Here is a 21,029-nt window from a genome sequence, read left to right on the forward strand (position 1 = left end):
ACAGAAATTTTCTCACAGTTCTGGAGGCTGGGAAGTGTAAGATTGGGGTGCCAGCCAAATTGGTACCTGGTGAGAGCTTGCTTCCTAGCTTGAAGATAGCTGCCTTTTCACTGTGTCTTCACATGGCAGAGAGAGAGAGCATGTGAGCACAAGCTTTGGTGTCTCTTCTTCCTCTTTTTTTTTTTTGGTATATTTTTTTATTGGAGTTTGATTTGCCAACATATAGCATAACACCCAGTGCTCATCCTGTCAAGTGCCACCTCAGTGCCCGTCACCCCGTCTCCCCGCCCACCTCCCCTTCTACTACCCCTTGTTCACTTCCCAGAGTTAGGAGTCTCTCATGTTCTGTCTCCCTCTCTGATATTTCCCACTCATTTTATCTCCTTTTCCCTTTATTCCCTTTCACTATTTCTTATATTCCCCAAATGAATGAGACCATATAATGTTTGTCCTTCGATTGACTCATTTCACTCAGCATAATACCCTCCAGTTCCATCCACGTCGAAACAATGGTGGGTATTTGTCATTCCTAATGGCTGAGTAATATTCCATTGTATACATACACCACATCTTCTTTATCCATTCATCTTTCGATGGACACCAAGGCTCCTTCCACAGTTTGGCTATTGTGGACATTGCTGCTATAAACATTGGGGTGCAGGTGTCCTGCCGTTTCACTGCATCTGTATCTTTGGGGTAAATCCCCAGCAGTGCAATTGCTGAGTCGTAGGGCAGTTCTCTTCTGCACAGCTAAAGAAATAGTCAACAAAACTAAAAGACAACCTACAGAATGGGAGAAGATATTTGCAAATGACGTATCAGATAAAGGGCTAGTATAAAGAACTTAAACTCCACAGCAAAGAAACAAACAATCCAATGATGAAATGGGCAAAAGACATGAACAGAAATTTCACAAAGGAAGACATCGACATGGCCAACAAGCACATGAGAAAATGTTCTGCATCACTGGCCATCAGGGAAATACAAATCAAAACCACAATGAGATACCACCTCACACCAGTGAGAATGGTGAAAATTAATAAGACAGGAAACAACTAATGTTGGAGAGGATGTGGAGAAAGGGGAACCCTCTTGGACTGTTGGTGGGAATGTGAACTGGTGCAGCCACTCTGGAAAACTGTGTGGAGGTTCCTCAAAGAGGTGTCTCTTCTTATAAGAACACTAAACTTTTCAGATTAGGACCTCACGAGTATGACCTCATTTAATCTTTTTTTTAAGATTTTATTTATTTATTCATGAGAGACACACACACACAGAGAGACAGAGACACAGGCAGAGGGAGAAGCAGGCTCTATGCAGGGAGCCCGACGTGGGACTCGATCCTGGGTCTCCAGGATCAGGCCCTGGGCTGAAGGCAGTGCTAAACTGCTGAGCCACCAGGGCTGCCCGACCTCATTTAATCTTAATTCCATACTCCAAATGCAGTCAAATAGGAGTTAGGGCTTCAACATACAAATTTGGAGAGATACAATTCAATCTATTACAGGGGCTTTGGTTGAAAAAAATCAATGATGCCATATGTAATCAGTGTATGAATAAATAAATGGATATATATCTAATAACAACAGGGTATTTCTTTTTTTTTTTTTTTTAAAGATTTTATTTATTTATTCATGATAGTCACAGAGAGAGAGAGAGAGAGAGGCTCAGAGACACAGGCAGAGGGAGAAGCAGGCTCCGTGCACCAGGAGCCCGACGTGGGACTCGATCCCGGGTCTCCAGGATCGCGCCCTGGGCCAAAGGCAGGCGCCAAACCGCTGCGCCACCCAGGGATCCCACAACAGGGTATTTCTGGAAAGATTTATAGAACCCATTTTACCTGGGCCTTTATAAGGATATCCTTTCTAGCTTCAATTTGGCCTTCAGAGCTACTTGATCATTTTGTTCTCTTGTTGATTCTATAACACAGTCCAAACTTTTCCTCTCCTTCTCATTTTCTATATATGACATCGTATTTTACTCTGTCAAAGAAAGTGTTAGTTGTGGATGGCATTGTTCTCAGTTGTTTTCATTTCTGCTTCAACGTTTCTGTTAATCTCCACTTTCTCTCTGCTCTGCCTTCTTAATAATGTTAACACCTTCTTTGCATTTATGTATTGGCTCCCTCTCTTTTGACTATAAACATAATAATAAAATCAACTTAAATTTGTATAATGGGTTCCATTTTTAAAACTTTTCTTATTGATTATATCACTGGATTTTATGCAGCCTTATAAATTCAACAGGAGGGCAGCCCCGGTGGCGCAGCGGCTTAGCGCCGCCTGCAGCCTGGGGTGTGATCCTGGAGACCCGGGATCGAGTCCCACATCGGGCTCCGTGCATGGAGCCTGCTTCTCCCTCCACCTGTGTCTCTGCCTCTCTCTTCGCTCTCTCTGAATGAATGAATAAATAAATCTTTAAAATTAATTAATTAATTAATTAATCAATTAATTAATTAATCAATTAATTAATTCAACAGGAATCTTTATTGCTATCTTAAATGACAGAAAACAAATTGCACAAAGCTCCTGAAAAAGAACATATCTCACAGTCTGAATCCCTATATCTTTATCATCCTCTCTTTCTCCTTCCTTTCGCTGCTAGACATTCAAATGAACATTGCTTCTACTTCTTTATCCACTTCTAAACAATTTGGGAAAATGAATTTTATGATATCTCTCAAAACTGGAGAGTTCCTATATTTATTTAAAAGAGATAGGGGACCACCTTAGTGGAAGTGGAGAAGCAGACCTGGCTTTAGGCAAAATTGTGAAGTACATGTGGAATATATGGTTGATTTCTGGTAGCCTTACATCAGTTTTAGCATCCTCACATACCTAATCATTGCCTTATTACATTGGGTGCCTCTTGGACTTAGCAGAATACGGATTTAATGTGTCTTCCTAAATTGCTGAAAGTAAGTGTAATGTGTTCATTTTATCCTCACTTGCTAGCAAGGCATATGGTATCTGGTGGACACATAATGTTTGAATTTGTGGATGAATATCACATCAAGGTCAGAGTTTTCTGCTTAGTATTCCTGGCAATTTAGTTGTTCCTACTGCTCCTGAACTTACACACTCTGTTCCTATTATGTTATCACTAGCCTTCTCCAGGTCATGTCTATATTTCTACTTCTTGATTTTAGCTCACTGAATATATTAGAGTAGTGCTATGTGTTCTGAAACTTGACTATTTCAGTGTCTTAACACAATGTAAGTTTATTCCTCATTAACAGTCCAGTGCATCTGTTTCTTAAAAGCCTGGCAGTAACCTAAGTCACTTCTTCTATTCCATTGACAAGAACTGGGCACATGGCCGCATCTAGAAGCACAAGGAGGAGGTAGGCAACTGATTCCCATTAACCTTATACTACATAAGAGGGATACACATTTTAGGGGACAGCTAACCATATCTGACGCAGTCTGCCCCTTTGGCCACCAAATATCTCTGCATACCTTCCTTTCCCCACATAGAACATATTCACATCCTACTCAAGAAAGGCCACTCAGTTCCACTCAGTCACTTGAGTCTAGTTTGAAGGCCAGGATCTTTGGGTGATGCATAGGCCAGTCCATAAGATCTACATGGGGCTATTTATGACCCGGTGACCTATGAATTGACGTTCTCTATCTCCTCTCTCAAGTTCCCACCCTACTTGAACCCCTTTGTAATATACTTTGCTAGAAAAAGGAGCAGGATAGCTGGGCAAATGGATTCCTTGAGAAAGGAAGAGTGGTTGTCAGTCTGTGGCAGGGCTGAGTCCTGCCAGGCAAGCTTTGTGAACACCCTGCTGCCCTCATAGCAGAGGAGTCTCTTTGCATAGACATTACTAAAATCATGCTGCTTAAAACAGTAACTGTGTGATTTAAAATTATAGTGTGAATACATGTAGGCAGCTTGAATCTAAGTTGGAGAGGGCACAGACTTAAAGTGAAGCAAGTGCACGAGTCTGGCAATGTTGGCCAGTGGACTGCTTGTGTCTCAGGCTCCAACCCAGTAGTTATCCAAATTGGAGACCTGACAAATCAATTCTAAGAAGATGGAAGATTTGGAAGCAATTTCTCCTAGAGGTGTTTTTTCCCATGGAAAAAACAAGGAAAAAAAAAAAAAACAAGACATTATCGTGATATTTTGACAAATGACATGGCAGTTTTTACTCTAAGGATTGTGGTGTGATAAGAATATCAGAGCCTATTCATCCATGGGCCTGACTCAAGGATGGATTTAGTAGCTTAACGTTTGTTAATTTTTCCTATGCTCTTCCTCTTATAGACTCTCCACAAAAAATAACAAAGATAGAGACATATTAGTATTAGTATTGTTAATGAAAAGACAGACTTCTGCTAGGGATATGAGTTTTCAGACCTGATCAGATGGTGAAAAGATTACTGAAGGGTTCTGCTTTCCTAGAAGACAAAGTAAGCATTTGGGAAGTTTGGCAAAAGGAAGTCAGGGCCCAGACTCAACACCAAGATTCGCTTACCTCATTGTGCAGTCATATTCCAGGAGGGAAGCTCAGGAAGTCTCAGAAGAATACATTTTCTAAATTGAAGGTCTTAGCTATGGCTGCAAGGGGTTGTCTGTTTATATCTTATTGGACTTCTAGGATTGTCTACGGCCAACTCACTCAAAGAACACGACAATAACTGAATAATAGTCTGTTGACATCAAGCCAAGCTGAGTTTATGATGACGTAAGGCAGTAAGGGAGAGCTACCACCTCAACAGCAGTTGGAGCAGTGTCTCTGAAAGGTGAAGGTTAAGGGCAGATACTTGGGGGGTTTTGGAGTCTGCGCTCCAGTATTTTAAGGTAGGGCTTTTAATGAGGGAATCTGATTGACAAGGTTTGTTATATAAAAGTTTGGGATTAATGGACACAAAGATTGGGATCTTAAATCAAGTCTTGATAAGTAAGCAGTTTATTTGGTAAGGAAGGATTTGTCCAATTAAGTGATCTGTTATCCCAAGAAGGGAATTGTTTGCCCAGATTCAGAATCTCTTGTTTTAAGAAGGGAGCTGATTGATGATTGAGCAGGCTGCTGTTCAGGTAAATAAATGATTTATGGGAATGTCCTGGGGCAAACGATGGTTATTTACTGGTTTATAGTGTTATTTTCTTGTGCAGGAATTTGCTTGAATTCATAGTAAAGTCTTGTTCTAGTAGGTGGGCCTCTTCTTTGATCTGATAGTTGAGCCATGTGATTGCCCATGATCTCACTTCTCGCATATCTCAGTAAAGTTATATATGCTTTTCCATTAATGCATTATGAATTGTTAGATTTATTCTAGAAACCTTACAGCTTGGGTTTTTATTGTAAACAGTCTTTTATGTAAAATTACATTTTTTCGTGTGTTTCACTGATATATAGGTTTGAAATTTATTTTTGTATAACATACTTGTTATAGATATTCTTGAATTTCTTAATAGAAGAAACTGTATCATCTGCATATAATTAATTTTATTTCTGCCATTCAAATTATTTCTTTGTCTTAACTTACTAGGATCTTTAATACAATGCTGAATAAAAGTGGTGATAGTGGATGTGGCAGAGACATTTATTGCTTATTGACTATTCATGTCCTCTTCCACCTTCTCAAGCCCTCTTCCACAGCTATATAGGACCTACTTTAGCTGATGGGCTATGAAGGAAGATTATGTGGATCCTTTCCAGGGTGAAACATAGACAAATTGATATGAACTCTTTCTTGTTTTAGTGGCAATGAGGCTTCATGTTCTAGATCATACAGCTATAAGTTGTTCAGTGTGCCTCATTAGAACAGTCCTTGGACTTTTTTTTTTTTTTTAAGATTTTATTTATTTATTCTTGAGAGACACACAGAGAGAGGCAAAGACACAGACAGAGGGAGAAGCAGGCTCCACACAGGGACCCCAACGTGGGACCCGATTCCAGGACCCCAGGACCATGCCCTGGGCCAAGGGCAGGTGCCAAACCCCAAGCCACCCACGTGTCCCTTGGACGGTTTTGTGAAGTGTAATTTCACTTGCTAACCTCTGTTACTATAAAACATAGGAAAAATGAATCTTTATTATGTTAAGCCACGGATTTTCAAACTTAATTTGCTACTGCAGCATAGCCTAATACAATGTGCCCTCTTGTCTTGATCCTGTCTTTGATAGGCTCATGTCTAAGGTTTCACACCTATGATTTGCAGTAGGTTACTGTTAAATATCCTTTAGCAAATTAACAAAGTTCCTTTTGCAATTCCCTATTTGTAAAGAATATTTTTAAAGTTATGAATGGATGTGAATATTATCGAATGCCTTTTTTTTTTCAGCATCTGTTGAGTTGGTTAATAGGTTTTCTAATGCAAACCTATCTTTGTATTCTTTAAATAAACCCAACTTGGTCATATTTTTTTTTTAATGTTACTAAATTTAATTTTTTCATATTTTTATCTAACATTGTTTCCATATATGGTTTCTAGTGAGGATGGTCTGTAATTAGCCTTCTACTATCCATGAGTAGTTTGGTAGCATTATTATGATCATAAAATTAATTGGAAATGTCTTCCTTCTTCTTTGAGAACAGTTTGTCAGTTTGTTCCTGAGCTCTGTATTTTGAGTTGTTAGTAAATCAGATTGAGACTGTCTTCTGTGAGACTTTCCTTTGAGGCATATTGAGGGACTTTGGCTCTAGGAGTTTTCTACTTGGAAGATCTGCCCTAGATCTCTCATATGTCACTGGCCTGAGACCCCTTACTTAGTAGCTGTTCAACTTTGCTTCAGGTTCCTATGCTATGAAGTACAGAGAATAAAAATATCTACTCCATCAGACTGTTGTGGGGATTAAACAAGTTATTTCTATAAATGCATACTACAGTGGTCAAAGTTTAAACACTTTCTCCCTCACATACACATAAGGATTGATCTATTTAGGAATTACTTAGCATTTTTATTGCATTATTTTGGCATTTCTTCTAAATTCTTCTCCAGTGTAAAGAAAAGTACGTCTCTCTAAAACCAAACCAGGTAGGTGAGCGTATGGATTTTTTTAAAAAAGATTTTATTTATTTATTCATGAGAGACACACAAACAGAGTCAGAGATATAGGCAGAGGGAGAAGCAGGCTCAGATCCAAGGACCCTGGGATCATGCCCTGAGCCAAAGGCAGACGCTCAACCACTGAGCCACCCAGGCGCCCCTGAGCATATGGATTTTTAAACTAGATAAGATAGGAATTGATTACTTACCTGAAATAGGATTCACTAAGGAATGTTCTTGGCAAAACTGAGAAACTGCTCTTAGTTACCAATATCTGCTTTCTCTCTCTCTCTCTTAGATTATTTGCTCAGTTTATAAATAAGGAAACGAAAGCTTAGAGAGGAAATGACCTGGTCAGGCAGGGATTTGAACCCAGGTTTCTGGATGGTAAGCCGCTGTCCTTGAGGAATCAACCAAGAAATGGAACTCTTCTGTAATGAGCCATTTGGTTTCTGAATAACCTATGGAAAACTCATCAGAGCTATGGAAATGTTTCATAAGCTAAGGCTTAAGACTGCAAGTTTGAAATGGATTCTTAGTAAAGACTCACCCCCTCATTATACCTTTCAGTCCTCCATGTAGATATAAAACATTACAATACAAATACTCTGATTCCAGAAAGAACACATCCTAGCTATTTTCCTGTTGCACAGTTCTATTTAGTTCTAATTTCCTTCCTTTTTGTTTTATCACTACTTGTTTTTAATGTCTGCCATCATGGATTGTAACTTCTTTGAGGTCTTCTATTACATTTATCTGTGATTGCTATTGTCTCCTACCTTATTCAGTATTTCATACATAAAATATGCTTAATAAATGTTGAGTAGTGGGATCCCTAGGTGGCGCAGTGGTTTGGCGCCTGCCTTTGGCCCAGGGCACGATCCTGGAGACCCGGGATCGAATCCCATGTCGGGCTCCCAGTGCATGGAGCCTGCTTCTCCCTCTGCCTATGTCTCTGCCTCTCTCTCTCTCTCTCTCTCTCTCTCTGTGATTATCATAAATAAATAAAAAATTAAAAAAAATAAATAAATGTTGAGTAGTATCGAGTTACAGCATTGAAAGTTCTCTATAATGTGCCCCTTTCCACCTCTAAGATATTCTCTCCTATTGCTTTCCTGTAGAGATAACCATGTTACCATGTGCAGTGTTCATCTTTTCTTGCACCTTTTCCCTTATTCTGAATGCCCTCTTTCTTTGCTGTGCATATGGCTTTGATTCCAATCCCACCTCCTCCATGAGACTTCCACCATTCAGACGAAAATTGTTGAATAGCCCTCTGCGTTATTGTCATTAGGATGTATTTGACACAGCATATCTCACCGTCAGTTTTCTTTGTGTTTATGCCGCATTTCATCTGGATTGTGCATTCAAATCCCTGTACCTCTCTAGACCTGAGTATTAGCTAATATGTGGTTCAAGAGATTCTCAGTGAATATTCCGATAAATAGAGAAATAGGCTGTATTTAAAATATTGCTGACTAGTTCGGGGAGAAAATTTAGTAAAAAATGAAGTGACCCTCCTAGTCATCATGACTCAGATGATGTTGAAATTAACAAAGAAGGGTGCCTGGGTGGCTCAGTCAGTTGGGCATCCACCTTTGGTTCAGGGCTTGGGATCAAGTCCTGGGATCAAGTCCTACATCAGGCCCCCTGCTTAGTGGAGAGCCTGCTTCTCTCATTCCTTCTGCCCCTCCCCCTGCTTGTGTACATGTGTGCTCTCACTCTCTCTCCAATAAATAAATAAAATCTTAAAAAAAGAGAAAAGGATATTAATGAAGAGAAAATAGTCTCTCTAGCATAAGCCAAGGGGGTTCATATTTGATATAACTCTAGAAACAGCATTATGGCAGGTTCTTTTTGTTCCTGTAAGTCTCTTCTATATATATACCCTTGTATTTGTTGACCATGGACCTCTTTGATCTTGTTCTTGACATTGACTATGCTTTTACTTTCTCTGTGAACAGCTAATAGTGGAAAAATTTTCAATTTTTTATTCAGTATAGATCACATATTTCTTGATCATATTTTGGGGGACTGTAACTGAGCCATTTGAATCATGTGCTATTTGGTTCTGGGATGAAAGCTTGATTCTCTCAGCTGACTCATATGTTGCTGTAATTCTGGAAAGTAATGAAAATTGTGGTAGGGTCGAAACAAAAAGTTGTGCTTTTTATTTATTATTTAATAATAAATGACTTACATTTATTGTGTAATTCATACAACCTAGATGTTCTACTAAATACTTTAAATTAGGGAAGATCTATAAGATAGAGTAACTGTATTTTACTTATGAAGGAAATGAGTCTGAGAAAGATTAGGTGGCTTTCCTGAAGATTAAATTGACCTCCTTAAAGGTCAAATATTTACGAAATAATACTGCTAGAACACTGGCTTATAAAGGCAGGGACTGTGTTATGTTCATTGTCATAGTCCCAACACTTACAACAGTGACTGTAGATTAAGTATTTATTAAATGAATGCAGTTCCTCTCTCTCATTCTCTCTTGAACTCAACTCCAGATTATCACTCCATCACCTCATCAGTGCTACTCTTGTTGATATTACTGATGACCTTCCAAATGCTAAAATATAAAGGTCCATTCCCAGTTGTTTCTAATTTGATTTATCAGCAGTATTTAACTTAGTTACTCCTCTTACTTGAAATAACATTCTTCATTTGATGATACATCTTCCTGTTTCTTCCCCTTCTTCCCTGACCACTCCTTAATCTGATGTTTCCGTCTCATCTTCTGGATAGATATTCCCCAGGCCTTTGTCTACAGATGCTTTCTTATTTCTATTTATGTTCACTCCCTATTTATCACCACTCCCTTGGTGATATCACCCAGTGCCCTGTCTTTAAATACGATTTGTATCTTTATGCTGGACTCTTCTCCTGAATTCTATTCTAATATGCTGGGTGGTTAATAAATTGATAGATATGTGAAGCTCAACATGTCTAAAAACAGACTCCTAATATTTACTCTTCTGTCCCCCCCAGTTGGAAGGCTACTTATAAACTCAACTCTTTAGGTTGATTAGACCAAAATATTGGTGTTATGTTTGACTCTAGTCCATCAGCAAATCCTGTTGGCTCTATATTTCATTTGCCTTTTGGATCTGATCACTTTTCATCTCCATTGATATCACTCTGATCCAATCCAGCATCCTTTTCCATATTTTATTATAACCATTTCCTAGCTGATTTCCCTGTTTCTGCCCTTGGCCCCTCTATAGACCGTTCTTAATGCAGTAGTCAGGGAATTCTCCTTTTAAAAAAATAGTCACAGCATAGAAGCCTTATCCCTAAAATCTACCTTTTTAACTTCACCTACTATTTAGTTCACCTCTGTTGGCTTCCTTGCTTTTTCTAATATACCAGGCCATGCTCTACTCTCCACCCCACCCCAAAGATCTTTACTTTTATTTTTCTTTCTTTCTGGAATGATCTTCCTACAGATGTCCCCATGACTTAGGTCTTGTGGTCTTTACTAAGGTCTTTAGGCCTTTACTCCTTAGGTCTAAGACATTCTTTTTCTCTGTCAGGTCTCCATTGATTAACCTACTTAAAGTAGCAGCTCCTTCCCTCCATACCCCTCCTATATCACCCATCAGTACTTCTTATCTCCTCTCTGCTCTATTTTCTTATCATGGTATTTACCATCCTTAGACAAACTATATATTTTACCTATTTACTTGGTATGTGTGTGTTTTTAAAACTCTTTTTCCTTAGTAGAATGTAAATTATACTAGGATCTAAGGTCCCCATAATAAGGGTAGGAATTAATTAATTTTTCTATCCTGATTTATTCATTTTGTCTCCAGAACAAATGAGTCAATGAATGAGTATAAGGATAGAATTCTGTTCTGATTGCCCTCATACCTAAATTAGACTATCATTAGTTTCTGTGTATTGTCCTTTGTTTTATTTATTTTATTTTAAAAAAGATTTTATTTATTTATTCATGAGAGACACACAGAGAGAGGTAGAGACATGGGGAGAAGCAGGCTCCATGCAGGGAGCCCGATGTGGGACTTGATCCTGGGTCTGCAGGGATCCTCAACCACTCCGTGGTTGAGGCTCAACCACTGAGCCACCCAGGCGTCCCTGTCCTTTGTTTTATATATACACCCCTACCTTTACCCCACCACTGCTCAAAAGCTCTTGGAATTGATAAAGTTTTATAAATTTTAGATAAGTGGAATGAATAACCAGATGTATCTAACATTTACTTTTACAGTGATAAGGATGACCTCTACATTCTGAAACTTACCTTCAAATATGGTTGTGGCATTATAGTTGTTTTTTTTTTTTTTAATTCTTACAAAGGTTCTAAGGTTGCATCTATGTATGATAGTATCACATTTATTATGTGTATACAAATAAAATTTGTATACACATTCAAATTTTTTGAACAGGTTATCAGGACACCCCATGGGAGAGACTTTGATGACTCTTTGGAAAGATGTGATGAGTACTTAAGCTCAAGGTCATGTAGCAAGCCCCAGCATTCAGCAAGGACCTTACTAGTCCATTCAGCACCTTCAACAATGCCGAAGCATTCTCCAAGCCCTGTGTTAAATAGAGCTTCTCTCAGGGAAAGGTAATGCTTAGTCTCTCTTTCTGTACTGATATTTTGAATAATCATCATTAGAAAAGACAAGGCAGCAATTATGTATGTAAAATGTTTATTCCTGCAAGTATAATTTGATTTTAAAAGGCTTACTTTTTGTTTAGAATATATTACATATCACATAGTACTAGATACTCCTCCCCAGCCCAGTCCTCTTGAAGTAAGCTTACTATTAGCAAGTTTATTAATAATTAGAGTCACTTTAACCCTAATTAAATACTGTAGTTCCTAAAAGTGAAAAATAGTACATGATGGTTGTTTTCAATAGATTCAGAGGCATTTAACATTATGGATATGGCTTATATATAAAAATAGCACAGATTATACTCTCCTTTTAGTGGTAATGATGATGCTGTATATTGTTGGTATATGGTACCTCACATAACCTCTCCCTAATTCCCCAGGAGAATCTTAACCATGTAAAGATTCCAGCCCTCCCTCTAAAAAAAGCTTTGGCAACCAAAGCTAGACACTTGTAATAATTTGAGTGTGAAGAAAATAATACCTCTTTATCTGTTTTTGTTGTTAACTTCAAATTGGAAATTCCTTGCCTCACTCACTAATAATAATATAGAAAACAGAGTTGCCATAGATTAAAAACAAACAAACAAACAAACCTCACCCTAGGTAGTTTAAAAATTATATGGAAATTTGAACACCTAAGAGGCATGCCATCAAGAGCATGGAAATAAAATCTATATTTACAGATGGTATCAAAAAGCTAAAGGAACATATTAAATTTGTATAGCTTATTATAACTATCAGACATCACTGACAAAATTTAAACAAACTGTCTATCAAAAAGTTCATCTCAAAACCGATGATTTGAGCAAGAGTTATCCATTTGGAAGCTGTATTAAAACATCCCTATTCTGAACAGATAGATTTGTGTTTCCAAATTAGCCCTGTAAGTCTCCACATGGACGTATGAAGATCTGCTGGAGACCCTAATCCTGACAGGGAATTTTGATTCATGTGGCTTCTAGATTCATTAGAATCCTGCCTTCGGGGTCATGGAGTTCATAGACAGACAGGTAGATTAAAAGATAGACCTTGTATTTGTAGAGAGAGATACATGTCTATGTTTCTATAGGCTTTAAAGTTCAAGAGAAACTTTTGAAGAGATTTTTTTCTGCTGAGGCCCAGTAACTTGTGTCTCAGTTGTCAGGGGACTTTCTTTAGTTACTGTGTCTGCTCAGATGTTCAGGCATGTAGTCAGTGCTCCTCTTTTTTTACTTATGTTTAGAATTAAGCACTTGTGGTTTTGTCATTAGGTTCTTTGCCATCTCACTAGGTTTTCAACAAATTTTTCACCTGTATCTCCTTGGATATGTTTTTATAAATATTGTTTTATTTTTCTGCCTTTTCACATATTTCACAGAGCTCTCCAGTTGTCTACCTGTAATACAGTATGAATTTTAGTCCCACGTTATTTTATCCTTGTCTGTAATTTTGTCCCACCTTTTGAAGTCTGTCTTCCCAAGTTGATAAATTCTTCACTGAGGCTATACTCAAAAATTCTTCACTGAGGTTAGCTAAAGTCAGCTGTCTCTTTTTCATAGTCCAGTGCAGGTGATGGCTTCTAGTAGTCAGTGGCATTTGCACATTTATTCTGATGCTTGATAGTAGATGTAGTAAGTTCTTTTCTAGAAGGAAACAAGTAGCTCTAATATTAAACATTATCACCTATCACTTGAGGAAGGTTGAGGTACTTTTAAAATAAAAGAATTTAAATTCATCTAAAGGAATTAATAAACTTTTATTGAGGTACTTTTTAGGGTAGATAAATTTTTTTACTTTCACTAGGGTAGAACACCTCTACTTTGAATGTATGTTCTAAAAAAGATTTTGATTTAGTTATAAAGGAAAATAAAGTGTCTATAGGACATATCACCAGGAACAGAAACATTTCATCCTTTTGAAAACACTCAGTACTACACCTTAAAATATAATACGTTCTCTGATACGGCTTTTTAGGTTAGTGAGCAGTATACTTAGAGGGTGTTTATAAAATCGAGTGGAATCAGTAAGCAATTTGAAATGATGGAAATGTAGATTGTGTGTCCCCGGCAAAATTGGGACTATGACAAGATATACAGCTATAGGAGTTTAACTGGGTAAATAGTCATTAAGATAAAATAAGTTTTCCTCTAGGATTATTATAAAATGTTGACTCCTTAATCACGAATGTGAATAAATAGGCTTTCAAAAAGTCTATTAGTGACTGTAAGCAAATGAATTTCTTTATTTATAGTGAAGGTGCTTTTTGCTTTAAGCCCATTTAAAAAAATATCTTCAATGGAGTTAACACACATAAAACGGTTGCAATTTTTATTATAAATGTTACATTTCAGAAACAGTTTTGTCCTCCAAAAATAAATATTAATATTATGACTTATATGTATTAGGCTGTAGAATTATTACTAAAATCAGACTAAGAAATACTAGCAAATCTAATTTAAAAGTAGCTGATATTCCTTTTAATCATGCTTACGGTTTCGAATTTTGTAAATGAAGTTAAAGATTGTTGGGCAATCATTTCTTATACCACAGCACAGACTAGTGGATCCTCTCATAGTACACTGAAGAGATCCTCTTGGAACTGCATATTTGGATCTCAGGTTTTCAAGATATGTTACCTACGTAGGCAAATAACAAAATTGGACAATGTATTTGTGTAGATCCAGTAATATTTCCTTTTACAAATGTAGGAGATTAAAATTTAGATATAGCTGATCATCCATTATTGACTGTGTTCTTTAAAAAACAGGTCATGTAAATCATTTTTCCTGATTAAGAGTTTATATTTTGAGTAAACATATAAAATTATAACTTTGCCATCACAAGCTGGGAGAAAACAGGCAAAGTGTAAGCAGTTAACATTTTAGTATCCATTCCTTTATGAAGGAATTATATCAATAATACTTGATATGATGAATTATAATCAGATGGACCTGGAGATTTTCATTATTACTTATAAGATTGATAAAGTAGCTTAGTTATACTAATGCCAATTTTGAGTTTGGGAAGGGCATAAGAAAGAAGAACGGTTGCTTTATTTCTCTCTATTCCCAAACTCAGGTTTTAATAAAAGTCACATTTTCCTGTTTTTCAATATTCACTTAAAAAACACACTTACAGGAGAGACTAGAGAAGTGTTATCTATGCTGAGGGGGGATCATTCAATTTTTATGTTCTTATGTATTCTGAGGGAGTAAGAACATAATTGGATTCTAAATAATATTTTCATCTATTTAAATATTTTGTTTCATTTCATAAAATTAGTTTTATTTTTCTGTATACAGAAAGGAATTTCTTCTACATAATTTAAGAGAGTATGATGAAATTATTGGAAAATAAAAACTAATTTTAAAGGCACTATACATGGAATTGTTCTAATCTGAGCATCTGTATATTTTTTTAAAGATTTTATTTATTTATTCATAGACACAGAGAGAGAGAGGCAGAGACACAGACAGAGGGAGAAGCAGGCTCCATGCAGGGAGCCCAATGTGGGACTCGATCCCGGGTCTCCAGGATCACACCCCAGGCTGCAGGAGGCGCCAAACCACTGCACCACTGGGGCTGCCCACGAGCATCTGTATCTTTATTTGGAGCTAAAGCTCTAACAAATTATGTAAGGAGATCATTAAAGTGGTCAGATATATATAGGTATGCTCTCCCTAATTCACATCAAACTTTATTAAGACCACTTATTGCACATACTACATACTACAAAGACTTAATATGTCTGCAGAGAATCAGTGCCTGATTTTACATCTGCCTCTCATCCTTGGTCAGTGAAGAAAATATACTATTTTCATCTTTCTATGTTACCACATGGGGATAGGTAAAAAAAAAAAAATGACTTTCTGTGTCTGGCATTTGGAAAGATTTATTTTTCTCTCCCTCTGGCTACAAGTCACCTTTGTTTTTTATGTCTACAGATTCCATTCTGATTGGTGTTCACCTTCAAACTGCGATGAGATCCATGACCGGGTAAAAAATGTCTTGAAATCACATCAGGCTCATCAAAGACATTTATATGTTAGTTTCTAAAATATTTTCTTGAAGGCCTTTTCTAATTGGGCAAGAAAACCACTCAAGATGCTTAAAACTTGTAATAGTTAACCACTGGGAAGAGAAGAAAAAAGATACAACCTCCAAATGATGGAAGTCAGTGGTTTTGCTAAAGGCAACATCTCTAACTTCTGGCTTGGCCTGAGTCGTTATGCAAAATGTTTGATATCATCTGAACTCTAAACAGTGTTACTAATAATTATCTCATAGTCAGTAAGTAGTAACTTTATGATAATTATTTCATAGCCTTCAAAGTATGGAGACTCTTGTGGCCCAGTATAAAACACTTCCATTTCTTACAAATAGATTTTGTTCTAAATGGTAAAGTGGGGTGAGAAATAATTATTTTGAAATAAACTTCTCAGCTTATTTTTATGTTAATTAAATATTTAAAAGAAAAGATCAGGTTTACCAGGTGTAATATTAGAGAACATCAGTGTGAGAATATTTTCTGAGGTAAGACAAACAAACATATATATGAAGGACAGCTGGGGAATAATTGCAGTGTATTCTTTTTGTGTTTGATTTTTCTGTTTGTTTGTTTCATTCAGTAGTCTACTGAATCATTTATCATGAGTGTCATATTAGGAACTAGGCTTGGTCCTCACCATATAACTGGATTATTTGGCATTCCATGAGTTTGTACAGTTTTAAGTTTCTATATGTATAACTGTTTTTAAATTAAGCTTGTTTTCTGGCACCTAGGTGGCTCAATCAGTTAAGTGTCTGACTTTGGCTGAGGTCATGATCCCAAGGTCCTGGGATCAAGCCCTCCATTGGGCTCCCTGCTCAGCGGGGAGCCAGCTTCTCCCTCTTTCCTCTGCCTCTTCCCTGGCTTGTGTGCTCTCTCTCTCTCTCTCTCTCTCAAATAAATAAAACCTTTTTAAAAATTAAGCTTGTTTTCAAAACACAATATACATATAGAAAATGCACAAATCATAAGTAACAACTCTATGAATTATAATAATCAGCACACTCCTGTGTAAGCTGTCTACCCAAATCAAGAAATAAAATATTACCAGCTCTGCAGAAGCTTTTCTTTCCTCTCAGCTACTGCCACTCCAAGGGTAAACATTATCTAACTTTAAATAGTAAGATTAGTATTGTGTGTTTTAATCTTTATATAAATGACATCCTACAATATCTGCTTCTTTGTCTGACTTGTTTCACTTTGACTTTGCAATTCAGACTTCTTGGTACTGCACATATCTTATAATCAACAATAATTCTTTACTTTTGCCTGCTGTATGGTGTTTGTTATATGAAAACACTACTGTTGATTTATTCTTCCTTTTTTGATGGACATTTAGGTTGTTTCTGGTTTGGGCTATTGCAGAGGTGCTATAAGCATTTTATGCATACTTTGAGTATGGTTGTATTCTTCTTCTTTGGGTATGTATGTACTCTTCCTATTTGGAATTTCCCAGACATAGGGTATATATACATTCAGCTTCAGAAGGTGCCGTCAAAAAACAAAAAAATAAAGAAGGTGCCATCAAAGACTTTTTCAGGTAATTCTAACTACCTGTTAAAACATAACCTGAGAGGTATACATTTTAATCTTTTAATCATTATATTTAAAGTGCATATCTTATGAGTAGCACAAGGGGTTGTTTTTGTAGACTTAAGATCTAGAATTTTTATGTAGATTGATGTGGCTTTTGTTTGGATTAGTATTTTTTATAACTTTCTTTTTTATTAACTTGTTATTCATTTTTAACTCTTCTGTTATTGGTGGCTCTAGAGATTTCAACATGCATGTATGATAAATGATTTTTTTGTTGACCTCCCTAAAAATAATGAGGCCCTAAAACATTTAACCCTCTTTTAACCTGCCCCCCTTTTTGCATGTTTTTGGCATGCATTTTAATTCTATATACATAAAACACAAGAAATTAATTTTATTTATATAGTAATGTTTATTCATGTTAGTCATTTATATATTTTTTCTATTCTTCATTCTTTCCTTAACTTCCATGTTCCCCTATGGATTTTAGGGTCATTTTCCTTCTGCCTTTAATACTTCTTTCTTGACATTCCCCTGGCTATGAATTCTGATTTTGTTTGAAAACATCTTGGTTTTATTTTTTATGGGATAATTTTATTGGATATAAAACTCTAGGTTGGTAGTTATTTTCTTTGGTATTTTAAAGAAACTATTCCATTGTCTTCTGGCTTCTTTTGTGTCTTGAAAAGTAAGCTATTATGTCTTTGAAGTAATATGAAGATTTTTCATCTGCTCTGTTGCATTTAAGATTTACTCTTCAACTTTGCATTTAGTAATTTTACTATTATATACCTAACATGTCATATTCTTGGATTGATTTCTATGTTGAGTTTTCAGAGCTTCCTAAATTTGAAGGTTGGTATTTTCCATCAATTTTGGAAAACCTGTAGCCAGTCTTTCTTTAAACAGTGCTTATGCCCCATTATTTGTTTGTGTAGAACTCCCAATTATACTTGTATTAGATTTTTAGACTTATGTAAAATTTTTAAAAAATTTTAGATGCATATGCATCTTATGCTTATTTTGATATTTTTAATTCTTTACTTTCTTCTCTCTCTAGTTTGCATGCTTTCATGAGACATGTCCTCTAGTTTACTAGTCCTGTCTTCTGTGTTTACATTGATATTAAAACTGTTAATAAAGTAAAGCTGACGTAGAAGGGAATGTTCAACCTAATGAAGAGCATCTTTGAAAACCTATAGCTAATATGATACTTAATGTTATACTTAATGGTAAAAGACCGAATATTCAGTCTTTCAGAAACCATGATGCTCTCTCTTGATATTCTTTTAACATCATATGGAGAGTCTTAGACAATGCAGGAAGATAAGAAAGCGAAATAAAAGGGATACAGATTGGAAAGTAAGAAAAAAAAACATATTTGCAGAGGATATGATTTTACAGAAAAATCCACAGGATCTCCAGAAGAGCTCTCAGAACTAATAAGTGAGTTTAACAGGGTCACAAAATATAAAGAAAGCCAATTTTTCCCCTATATATCTGCAATGAATAATTGGAATTTTAAATTAAGAAATCCATACCAGCCTTTCTCTGCGGAATCACCATGGCGGCTGGGACCCTGTACACATATCCTGAAAACTGGAGGGCCTTCAAGGTTCTCATTGCTGCTCAATACAGCGGGGCTCAGGTCCGCGTGCTCTCCGCACCACCCCACTTCCACTTTGGCCAAACCAACCGCACCCCTGAATTTCTCCGTAAATTTCCTGCCGGCAAGGTTCCAGCATTTGAGGGTGACGATGGATTCTGTGTGTTTGAGAGCAATGCCATTGCCTACTATGTGAGCAATGAGGAACTGTGGGGAAGTACTCCAGAGGCAGCAGCCCAGGTGGTGCAGTGGGTGAGCTTTGCTGATAGCGACATAGTGCCCCCAGCCAGTACCTGGGTGTTTCCTACCTTGGGCATCATGCACCACAACAAGCAGGCCACAGAGAATGCAAAGGAGGAAGTGAGGTGAATTCTGGGGCTCCTGGATATTCATTTGAAGACGAGGACTTTTCTGGTGGGTGAACGTGTGACACTGGCTGACATCACAGTTGTCTGCACCCTGTTGAGGCTCTATAAACAGGTCCTGGAGCCTTCTTTCCGCCAGGCCTTCCCCAATACCAACCGCTGGTTCCTTACCTTGCATTAACCAGCCCCAGTTCCGGGCTGTCTTGGGGGAGGTGAAACTCTGTGAGAAGATGGCCCAGTTTGATGCTAAAAAGTTTGCGGAGAGCCAACCTAAAAAAGACACCTCACGGAAAGAGAAGGGTTCTCGGGAAGAGAAGCCGAAGCCCCAGGCTGAGCGGAAAGAGGAGAAGAAGGCTGCTGCCCCTGCTCCTGAGGAGGAAATGGATGAATGAGAGCAGACACTGGCTGCTGAGCCAAAGGCCAAAGACCCCTTTGCTCACCTGCCCAAGAGTACCTTAGTGTTGGACGAATTTAAGCGCAAGTATTCCAATGAGGACACTCTCACTGTGGCACTGCCGTATTTCTGGGAGCATTTCGATAAGGATAGCTGGTCCCTGTGGTACGCTGAATACCGGCTTCCCTGAGGAGCTCACTCAGACCTTTATGAGTTTTAACCTCATCACTGGAATGTTCCAACGGTTGGACAAGCTGAGGAAGAATGCCTTTTCCAGTGTCATCCTCTTTGGAACCAACAACAGCAGCTCCATTTCTGGAGTCTGGGTCTTCCGAGGCCAGGAGCTTGCCTTTCCGCTGAGTCCAGATTGGCAGGTGGACTACGAGTCCTATACGTGGCGGAAACTGGATCCTGGCAGCGAGGAGACCCAGACGCTGGTTCGAGAGTACTTTTCCTGGGAGGGGGCCTTCCAGCATGTGGGCACAACCTTCAATCAGGGCAAGATCTTCAAGTAAACATCTCTTGTCATCATCGCCTAGCTGCCTGTACCTGCCCTTCAGGGAGATGGGGGTCATTAAAGGAAACTGAACATTGAACCCTTAAAAAAAAAAAAAAAGAAAAGAAGTCCATACCATTTATAATAGCACCAGAAATTGAAGTGCTTAGATATAATCCTAACAAAATATGTGCAGTATTTGCGTTCTGAGAATTACAAAATGCTGTTGAACATCAAAGAAGATAGAACTAAATGAAGAAGTGCACCATGTTCACAGAATGGAGAAGTCAATATGAAGATGTCAGTTTTCCAATTTGGTCTCTAGATTCAGTGGAATCATAATTAAAACCCTATCAAAACTTTTTAGTAGAAATTGACAAGCTGATTCTAAAATGTATATGGAAAGGCAAAGGAAATTGAAAAACCAAAAACATAATTCTGAAAAAGAACAAAGTTGGAGGATCCATTACCTAATTTTAAGACTTACTATAAAGCACAACAATGAAGACAGTGTGGTTTGACTAAATAATAGACATATAAAGAACAGATCCCCCAGGATAGACCCACATCAGTATTGTCAACTGAGCTTTGACAAAAGTGCAAAGTCAATTAAACGGAGACTTTGCATTTGCTGTCTTTTCAATGCATGGTTCTGGATTTTTAAAAGTGAACATTTAAAAATAAACCTAAAACATAGTAGATAATCTATTTATATTTGTAAATTACTTTTAAGGTATGACACCAAACACATGATCCATTTAAAAATTTGATAACTTGAACTCCATTAAAATTTAAAAATTTTGTTCTGTGAAAGACACTGTTAAGAGAATAGAATGACAAGTCATAGTCTGGATGAAAATATTTGCAAATCACATACATGACTAAGGATTTGCATCCAGAATTTTTAAAAAATCCTCTTAAAACTCAGGCAGTACCCACCATT

General features: G+C 37.3%; 1 protein-coding gene and 1 pseudogene across 2 annotated transcripts in view; both read left to right on the forward strand.

Annotated features, from left to right (window-relative positions):
* The window catches only part of SPATA6 (spermatogenesis associated 6), a 146,648-nt gene that overhangs the window by 87,571 nt on the left and 38,048 nt on the right, over positions 1-21,029 (forward strand). Inside the window, exons 10-11 of one of the 2 annotated variants that reach the window (XM_038558105.1) lie at positions 11,424-11,608; positions 15,586-15,685. In XM_038558105.1, the coding sequence (XP_038414033.1) occupies positions 11,424-11,608; positions 15,586-15,685 (285 nt within the window). The remainder of the gene's footprint in view (positions 1-11,423; positions 11,609-15,585; positions 15,686-21,029) is intronic. The other variant, XM_038558106.1, reaches the window with a different exon arrangement.
* On the forward strand, positions 18,775-20,153 carry LOC100855753 (annotated as a pseudogene).

Source organism: Canis lupus, chromosome 15 (assembly GCF_011100685.1).
Source record: "Canis lupus familiaris isolate Mischka breed German Shepherd chromosome 15, alternate assembly UU_Cfam_GSD_1.0, whole genome shotgun sequence".
Taxonomy (NCBI): Eukaryota; Metazoa; Chordata; class Mammalia; order Carnivora; family Canidae; genus Canis; species Canis lupus.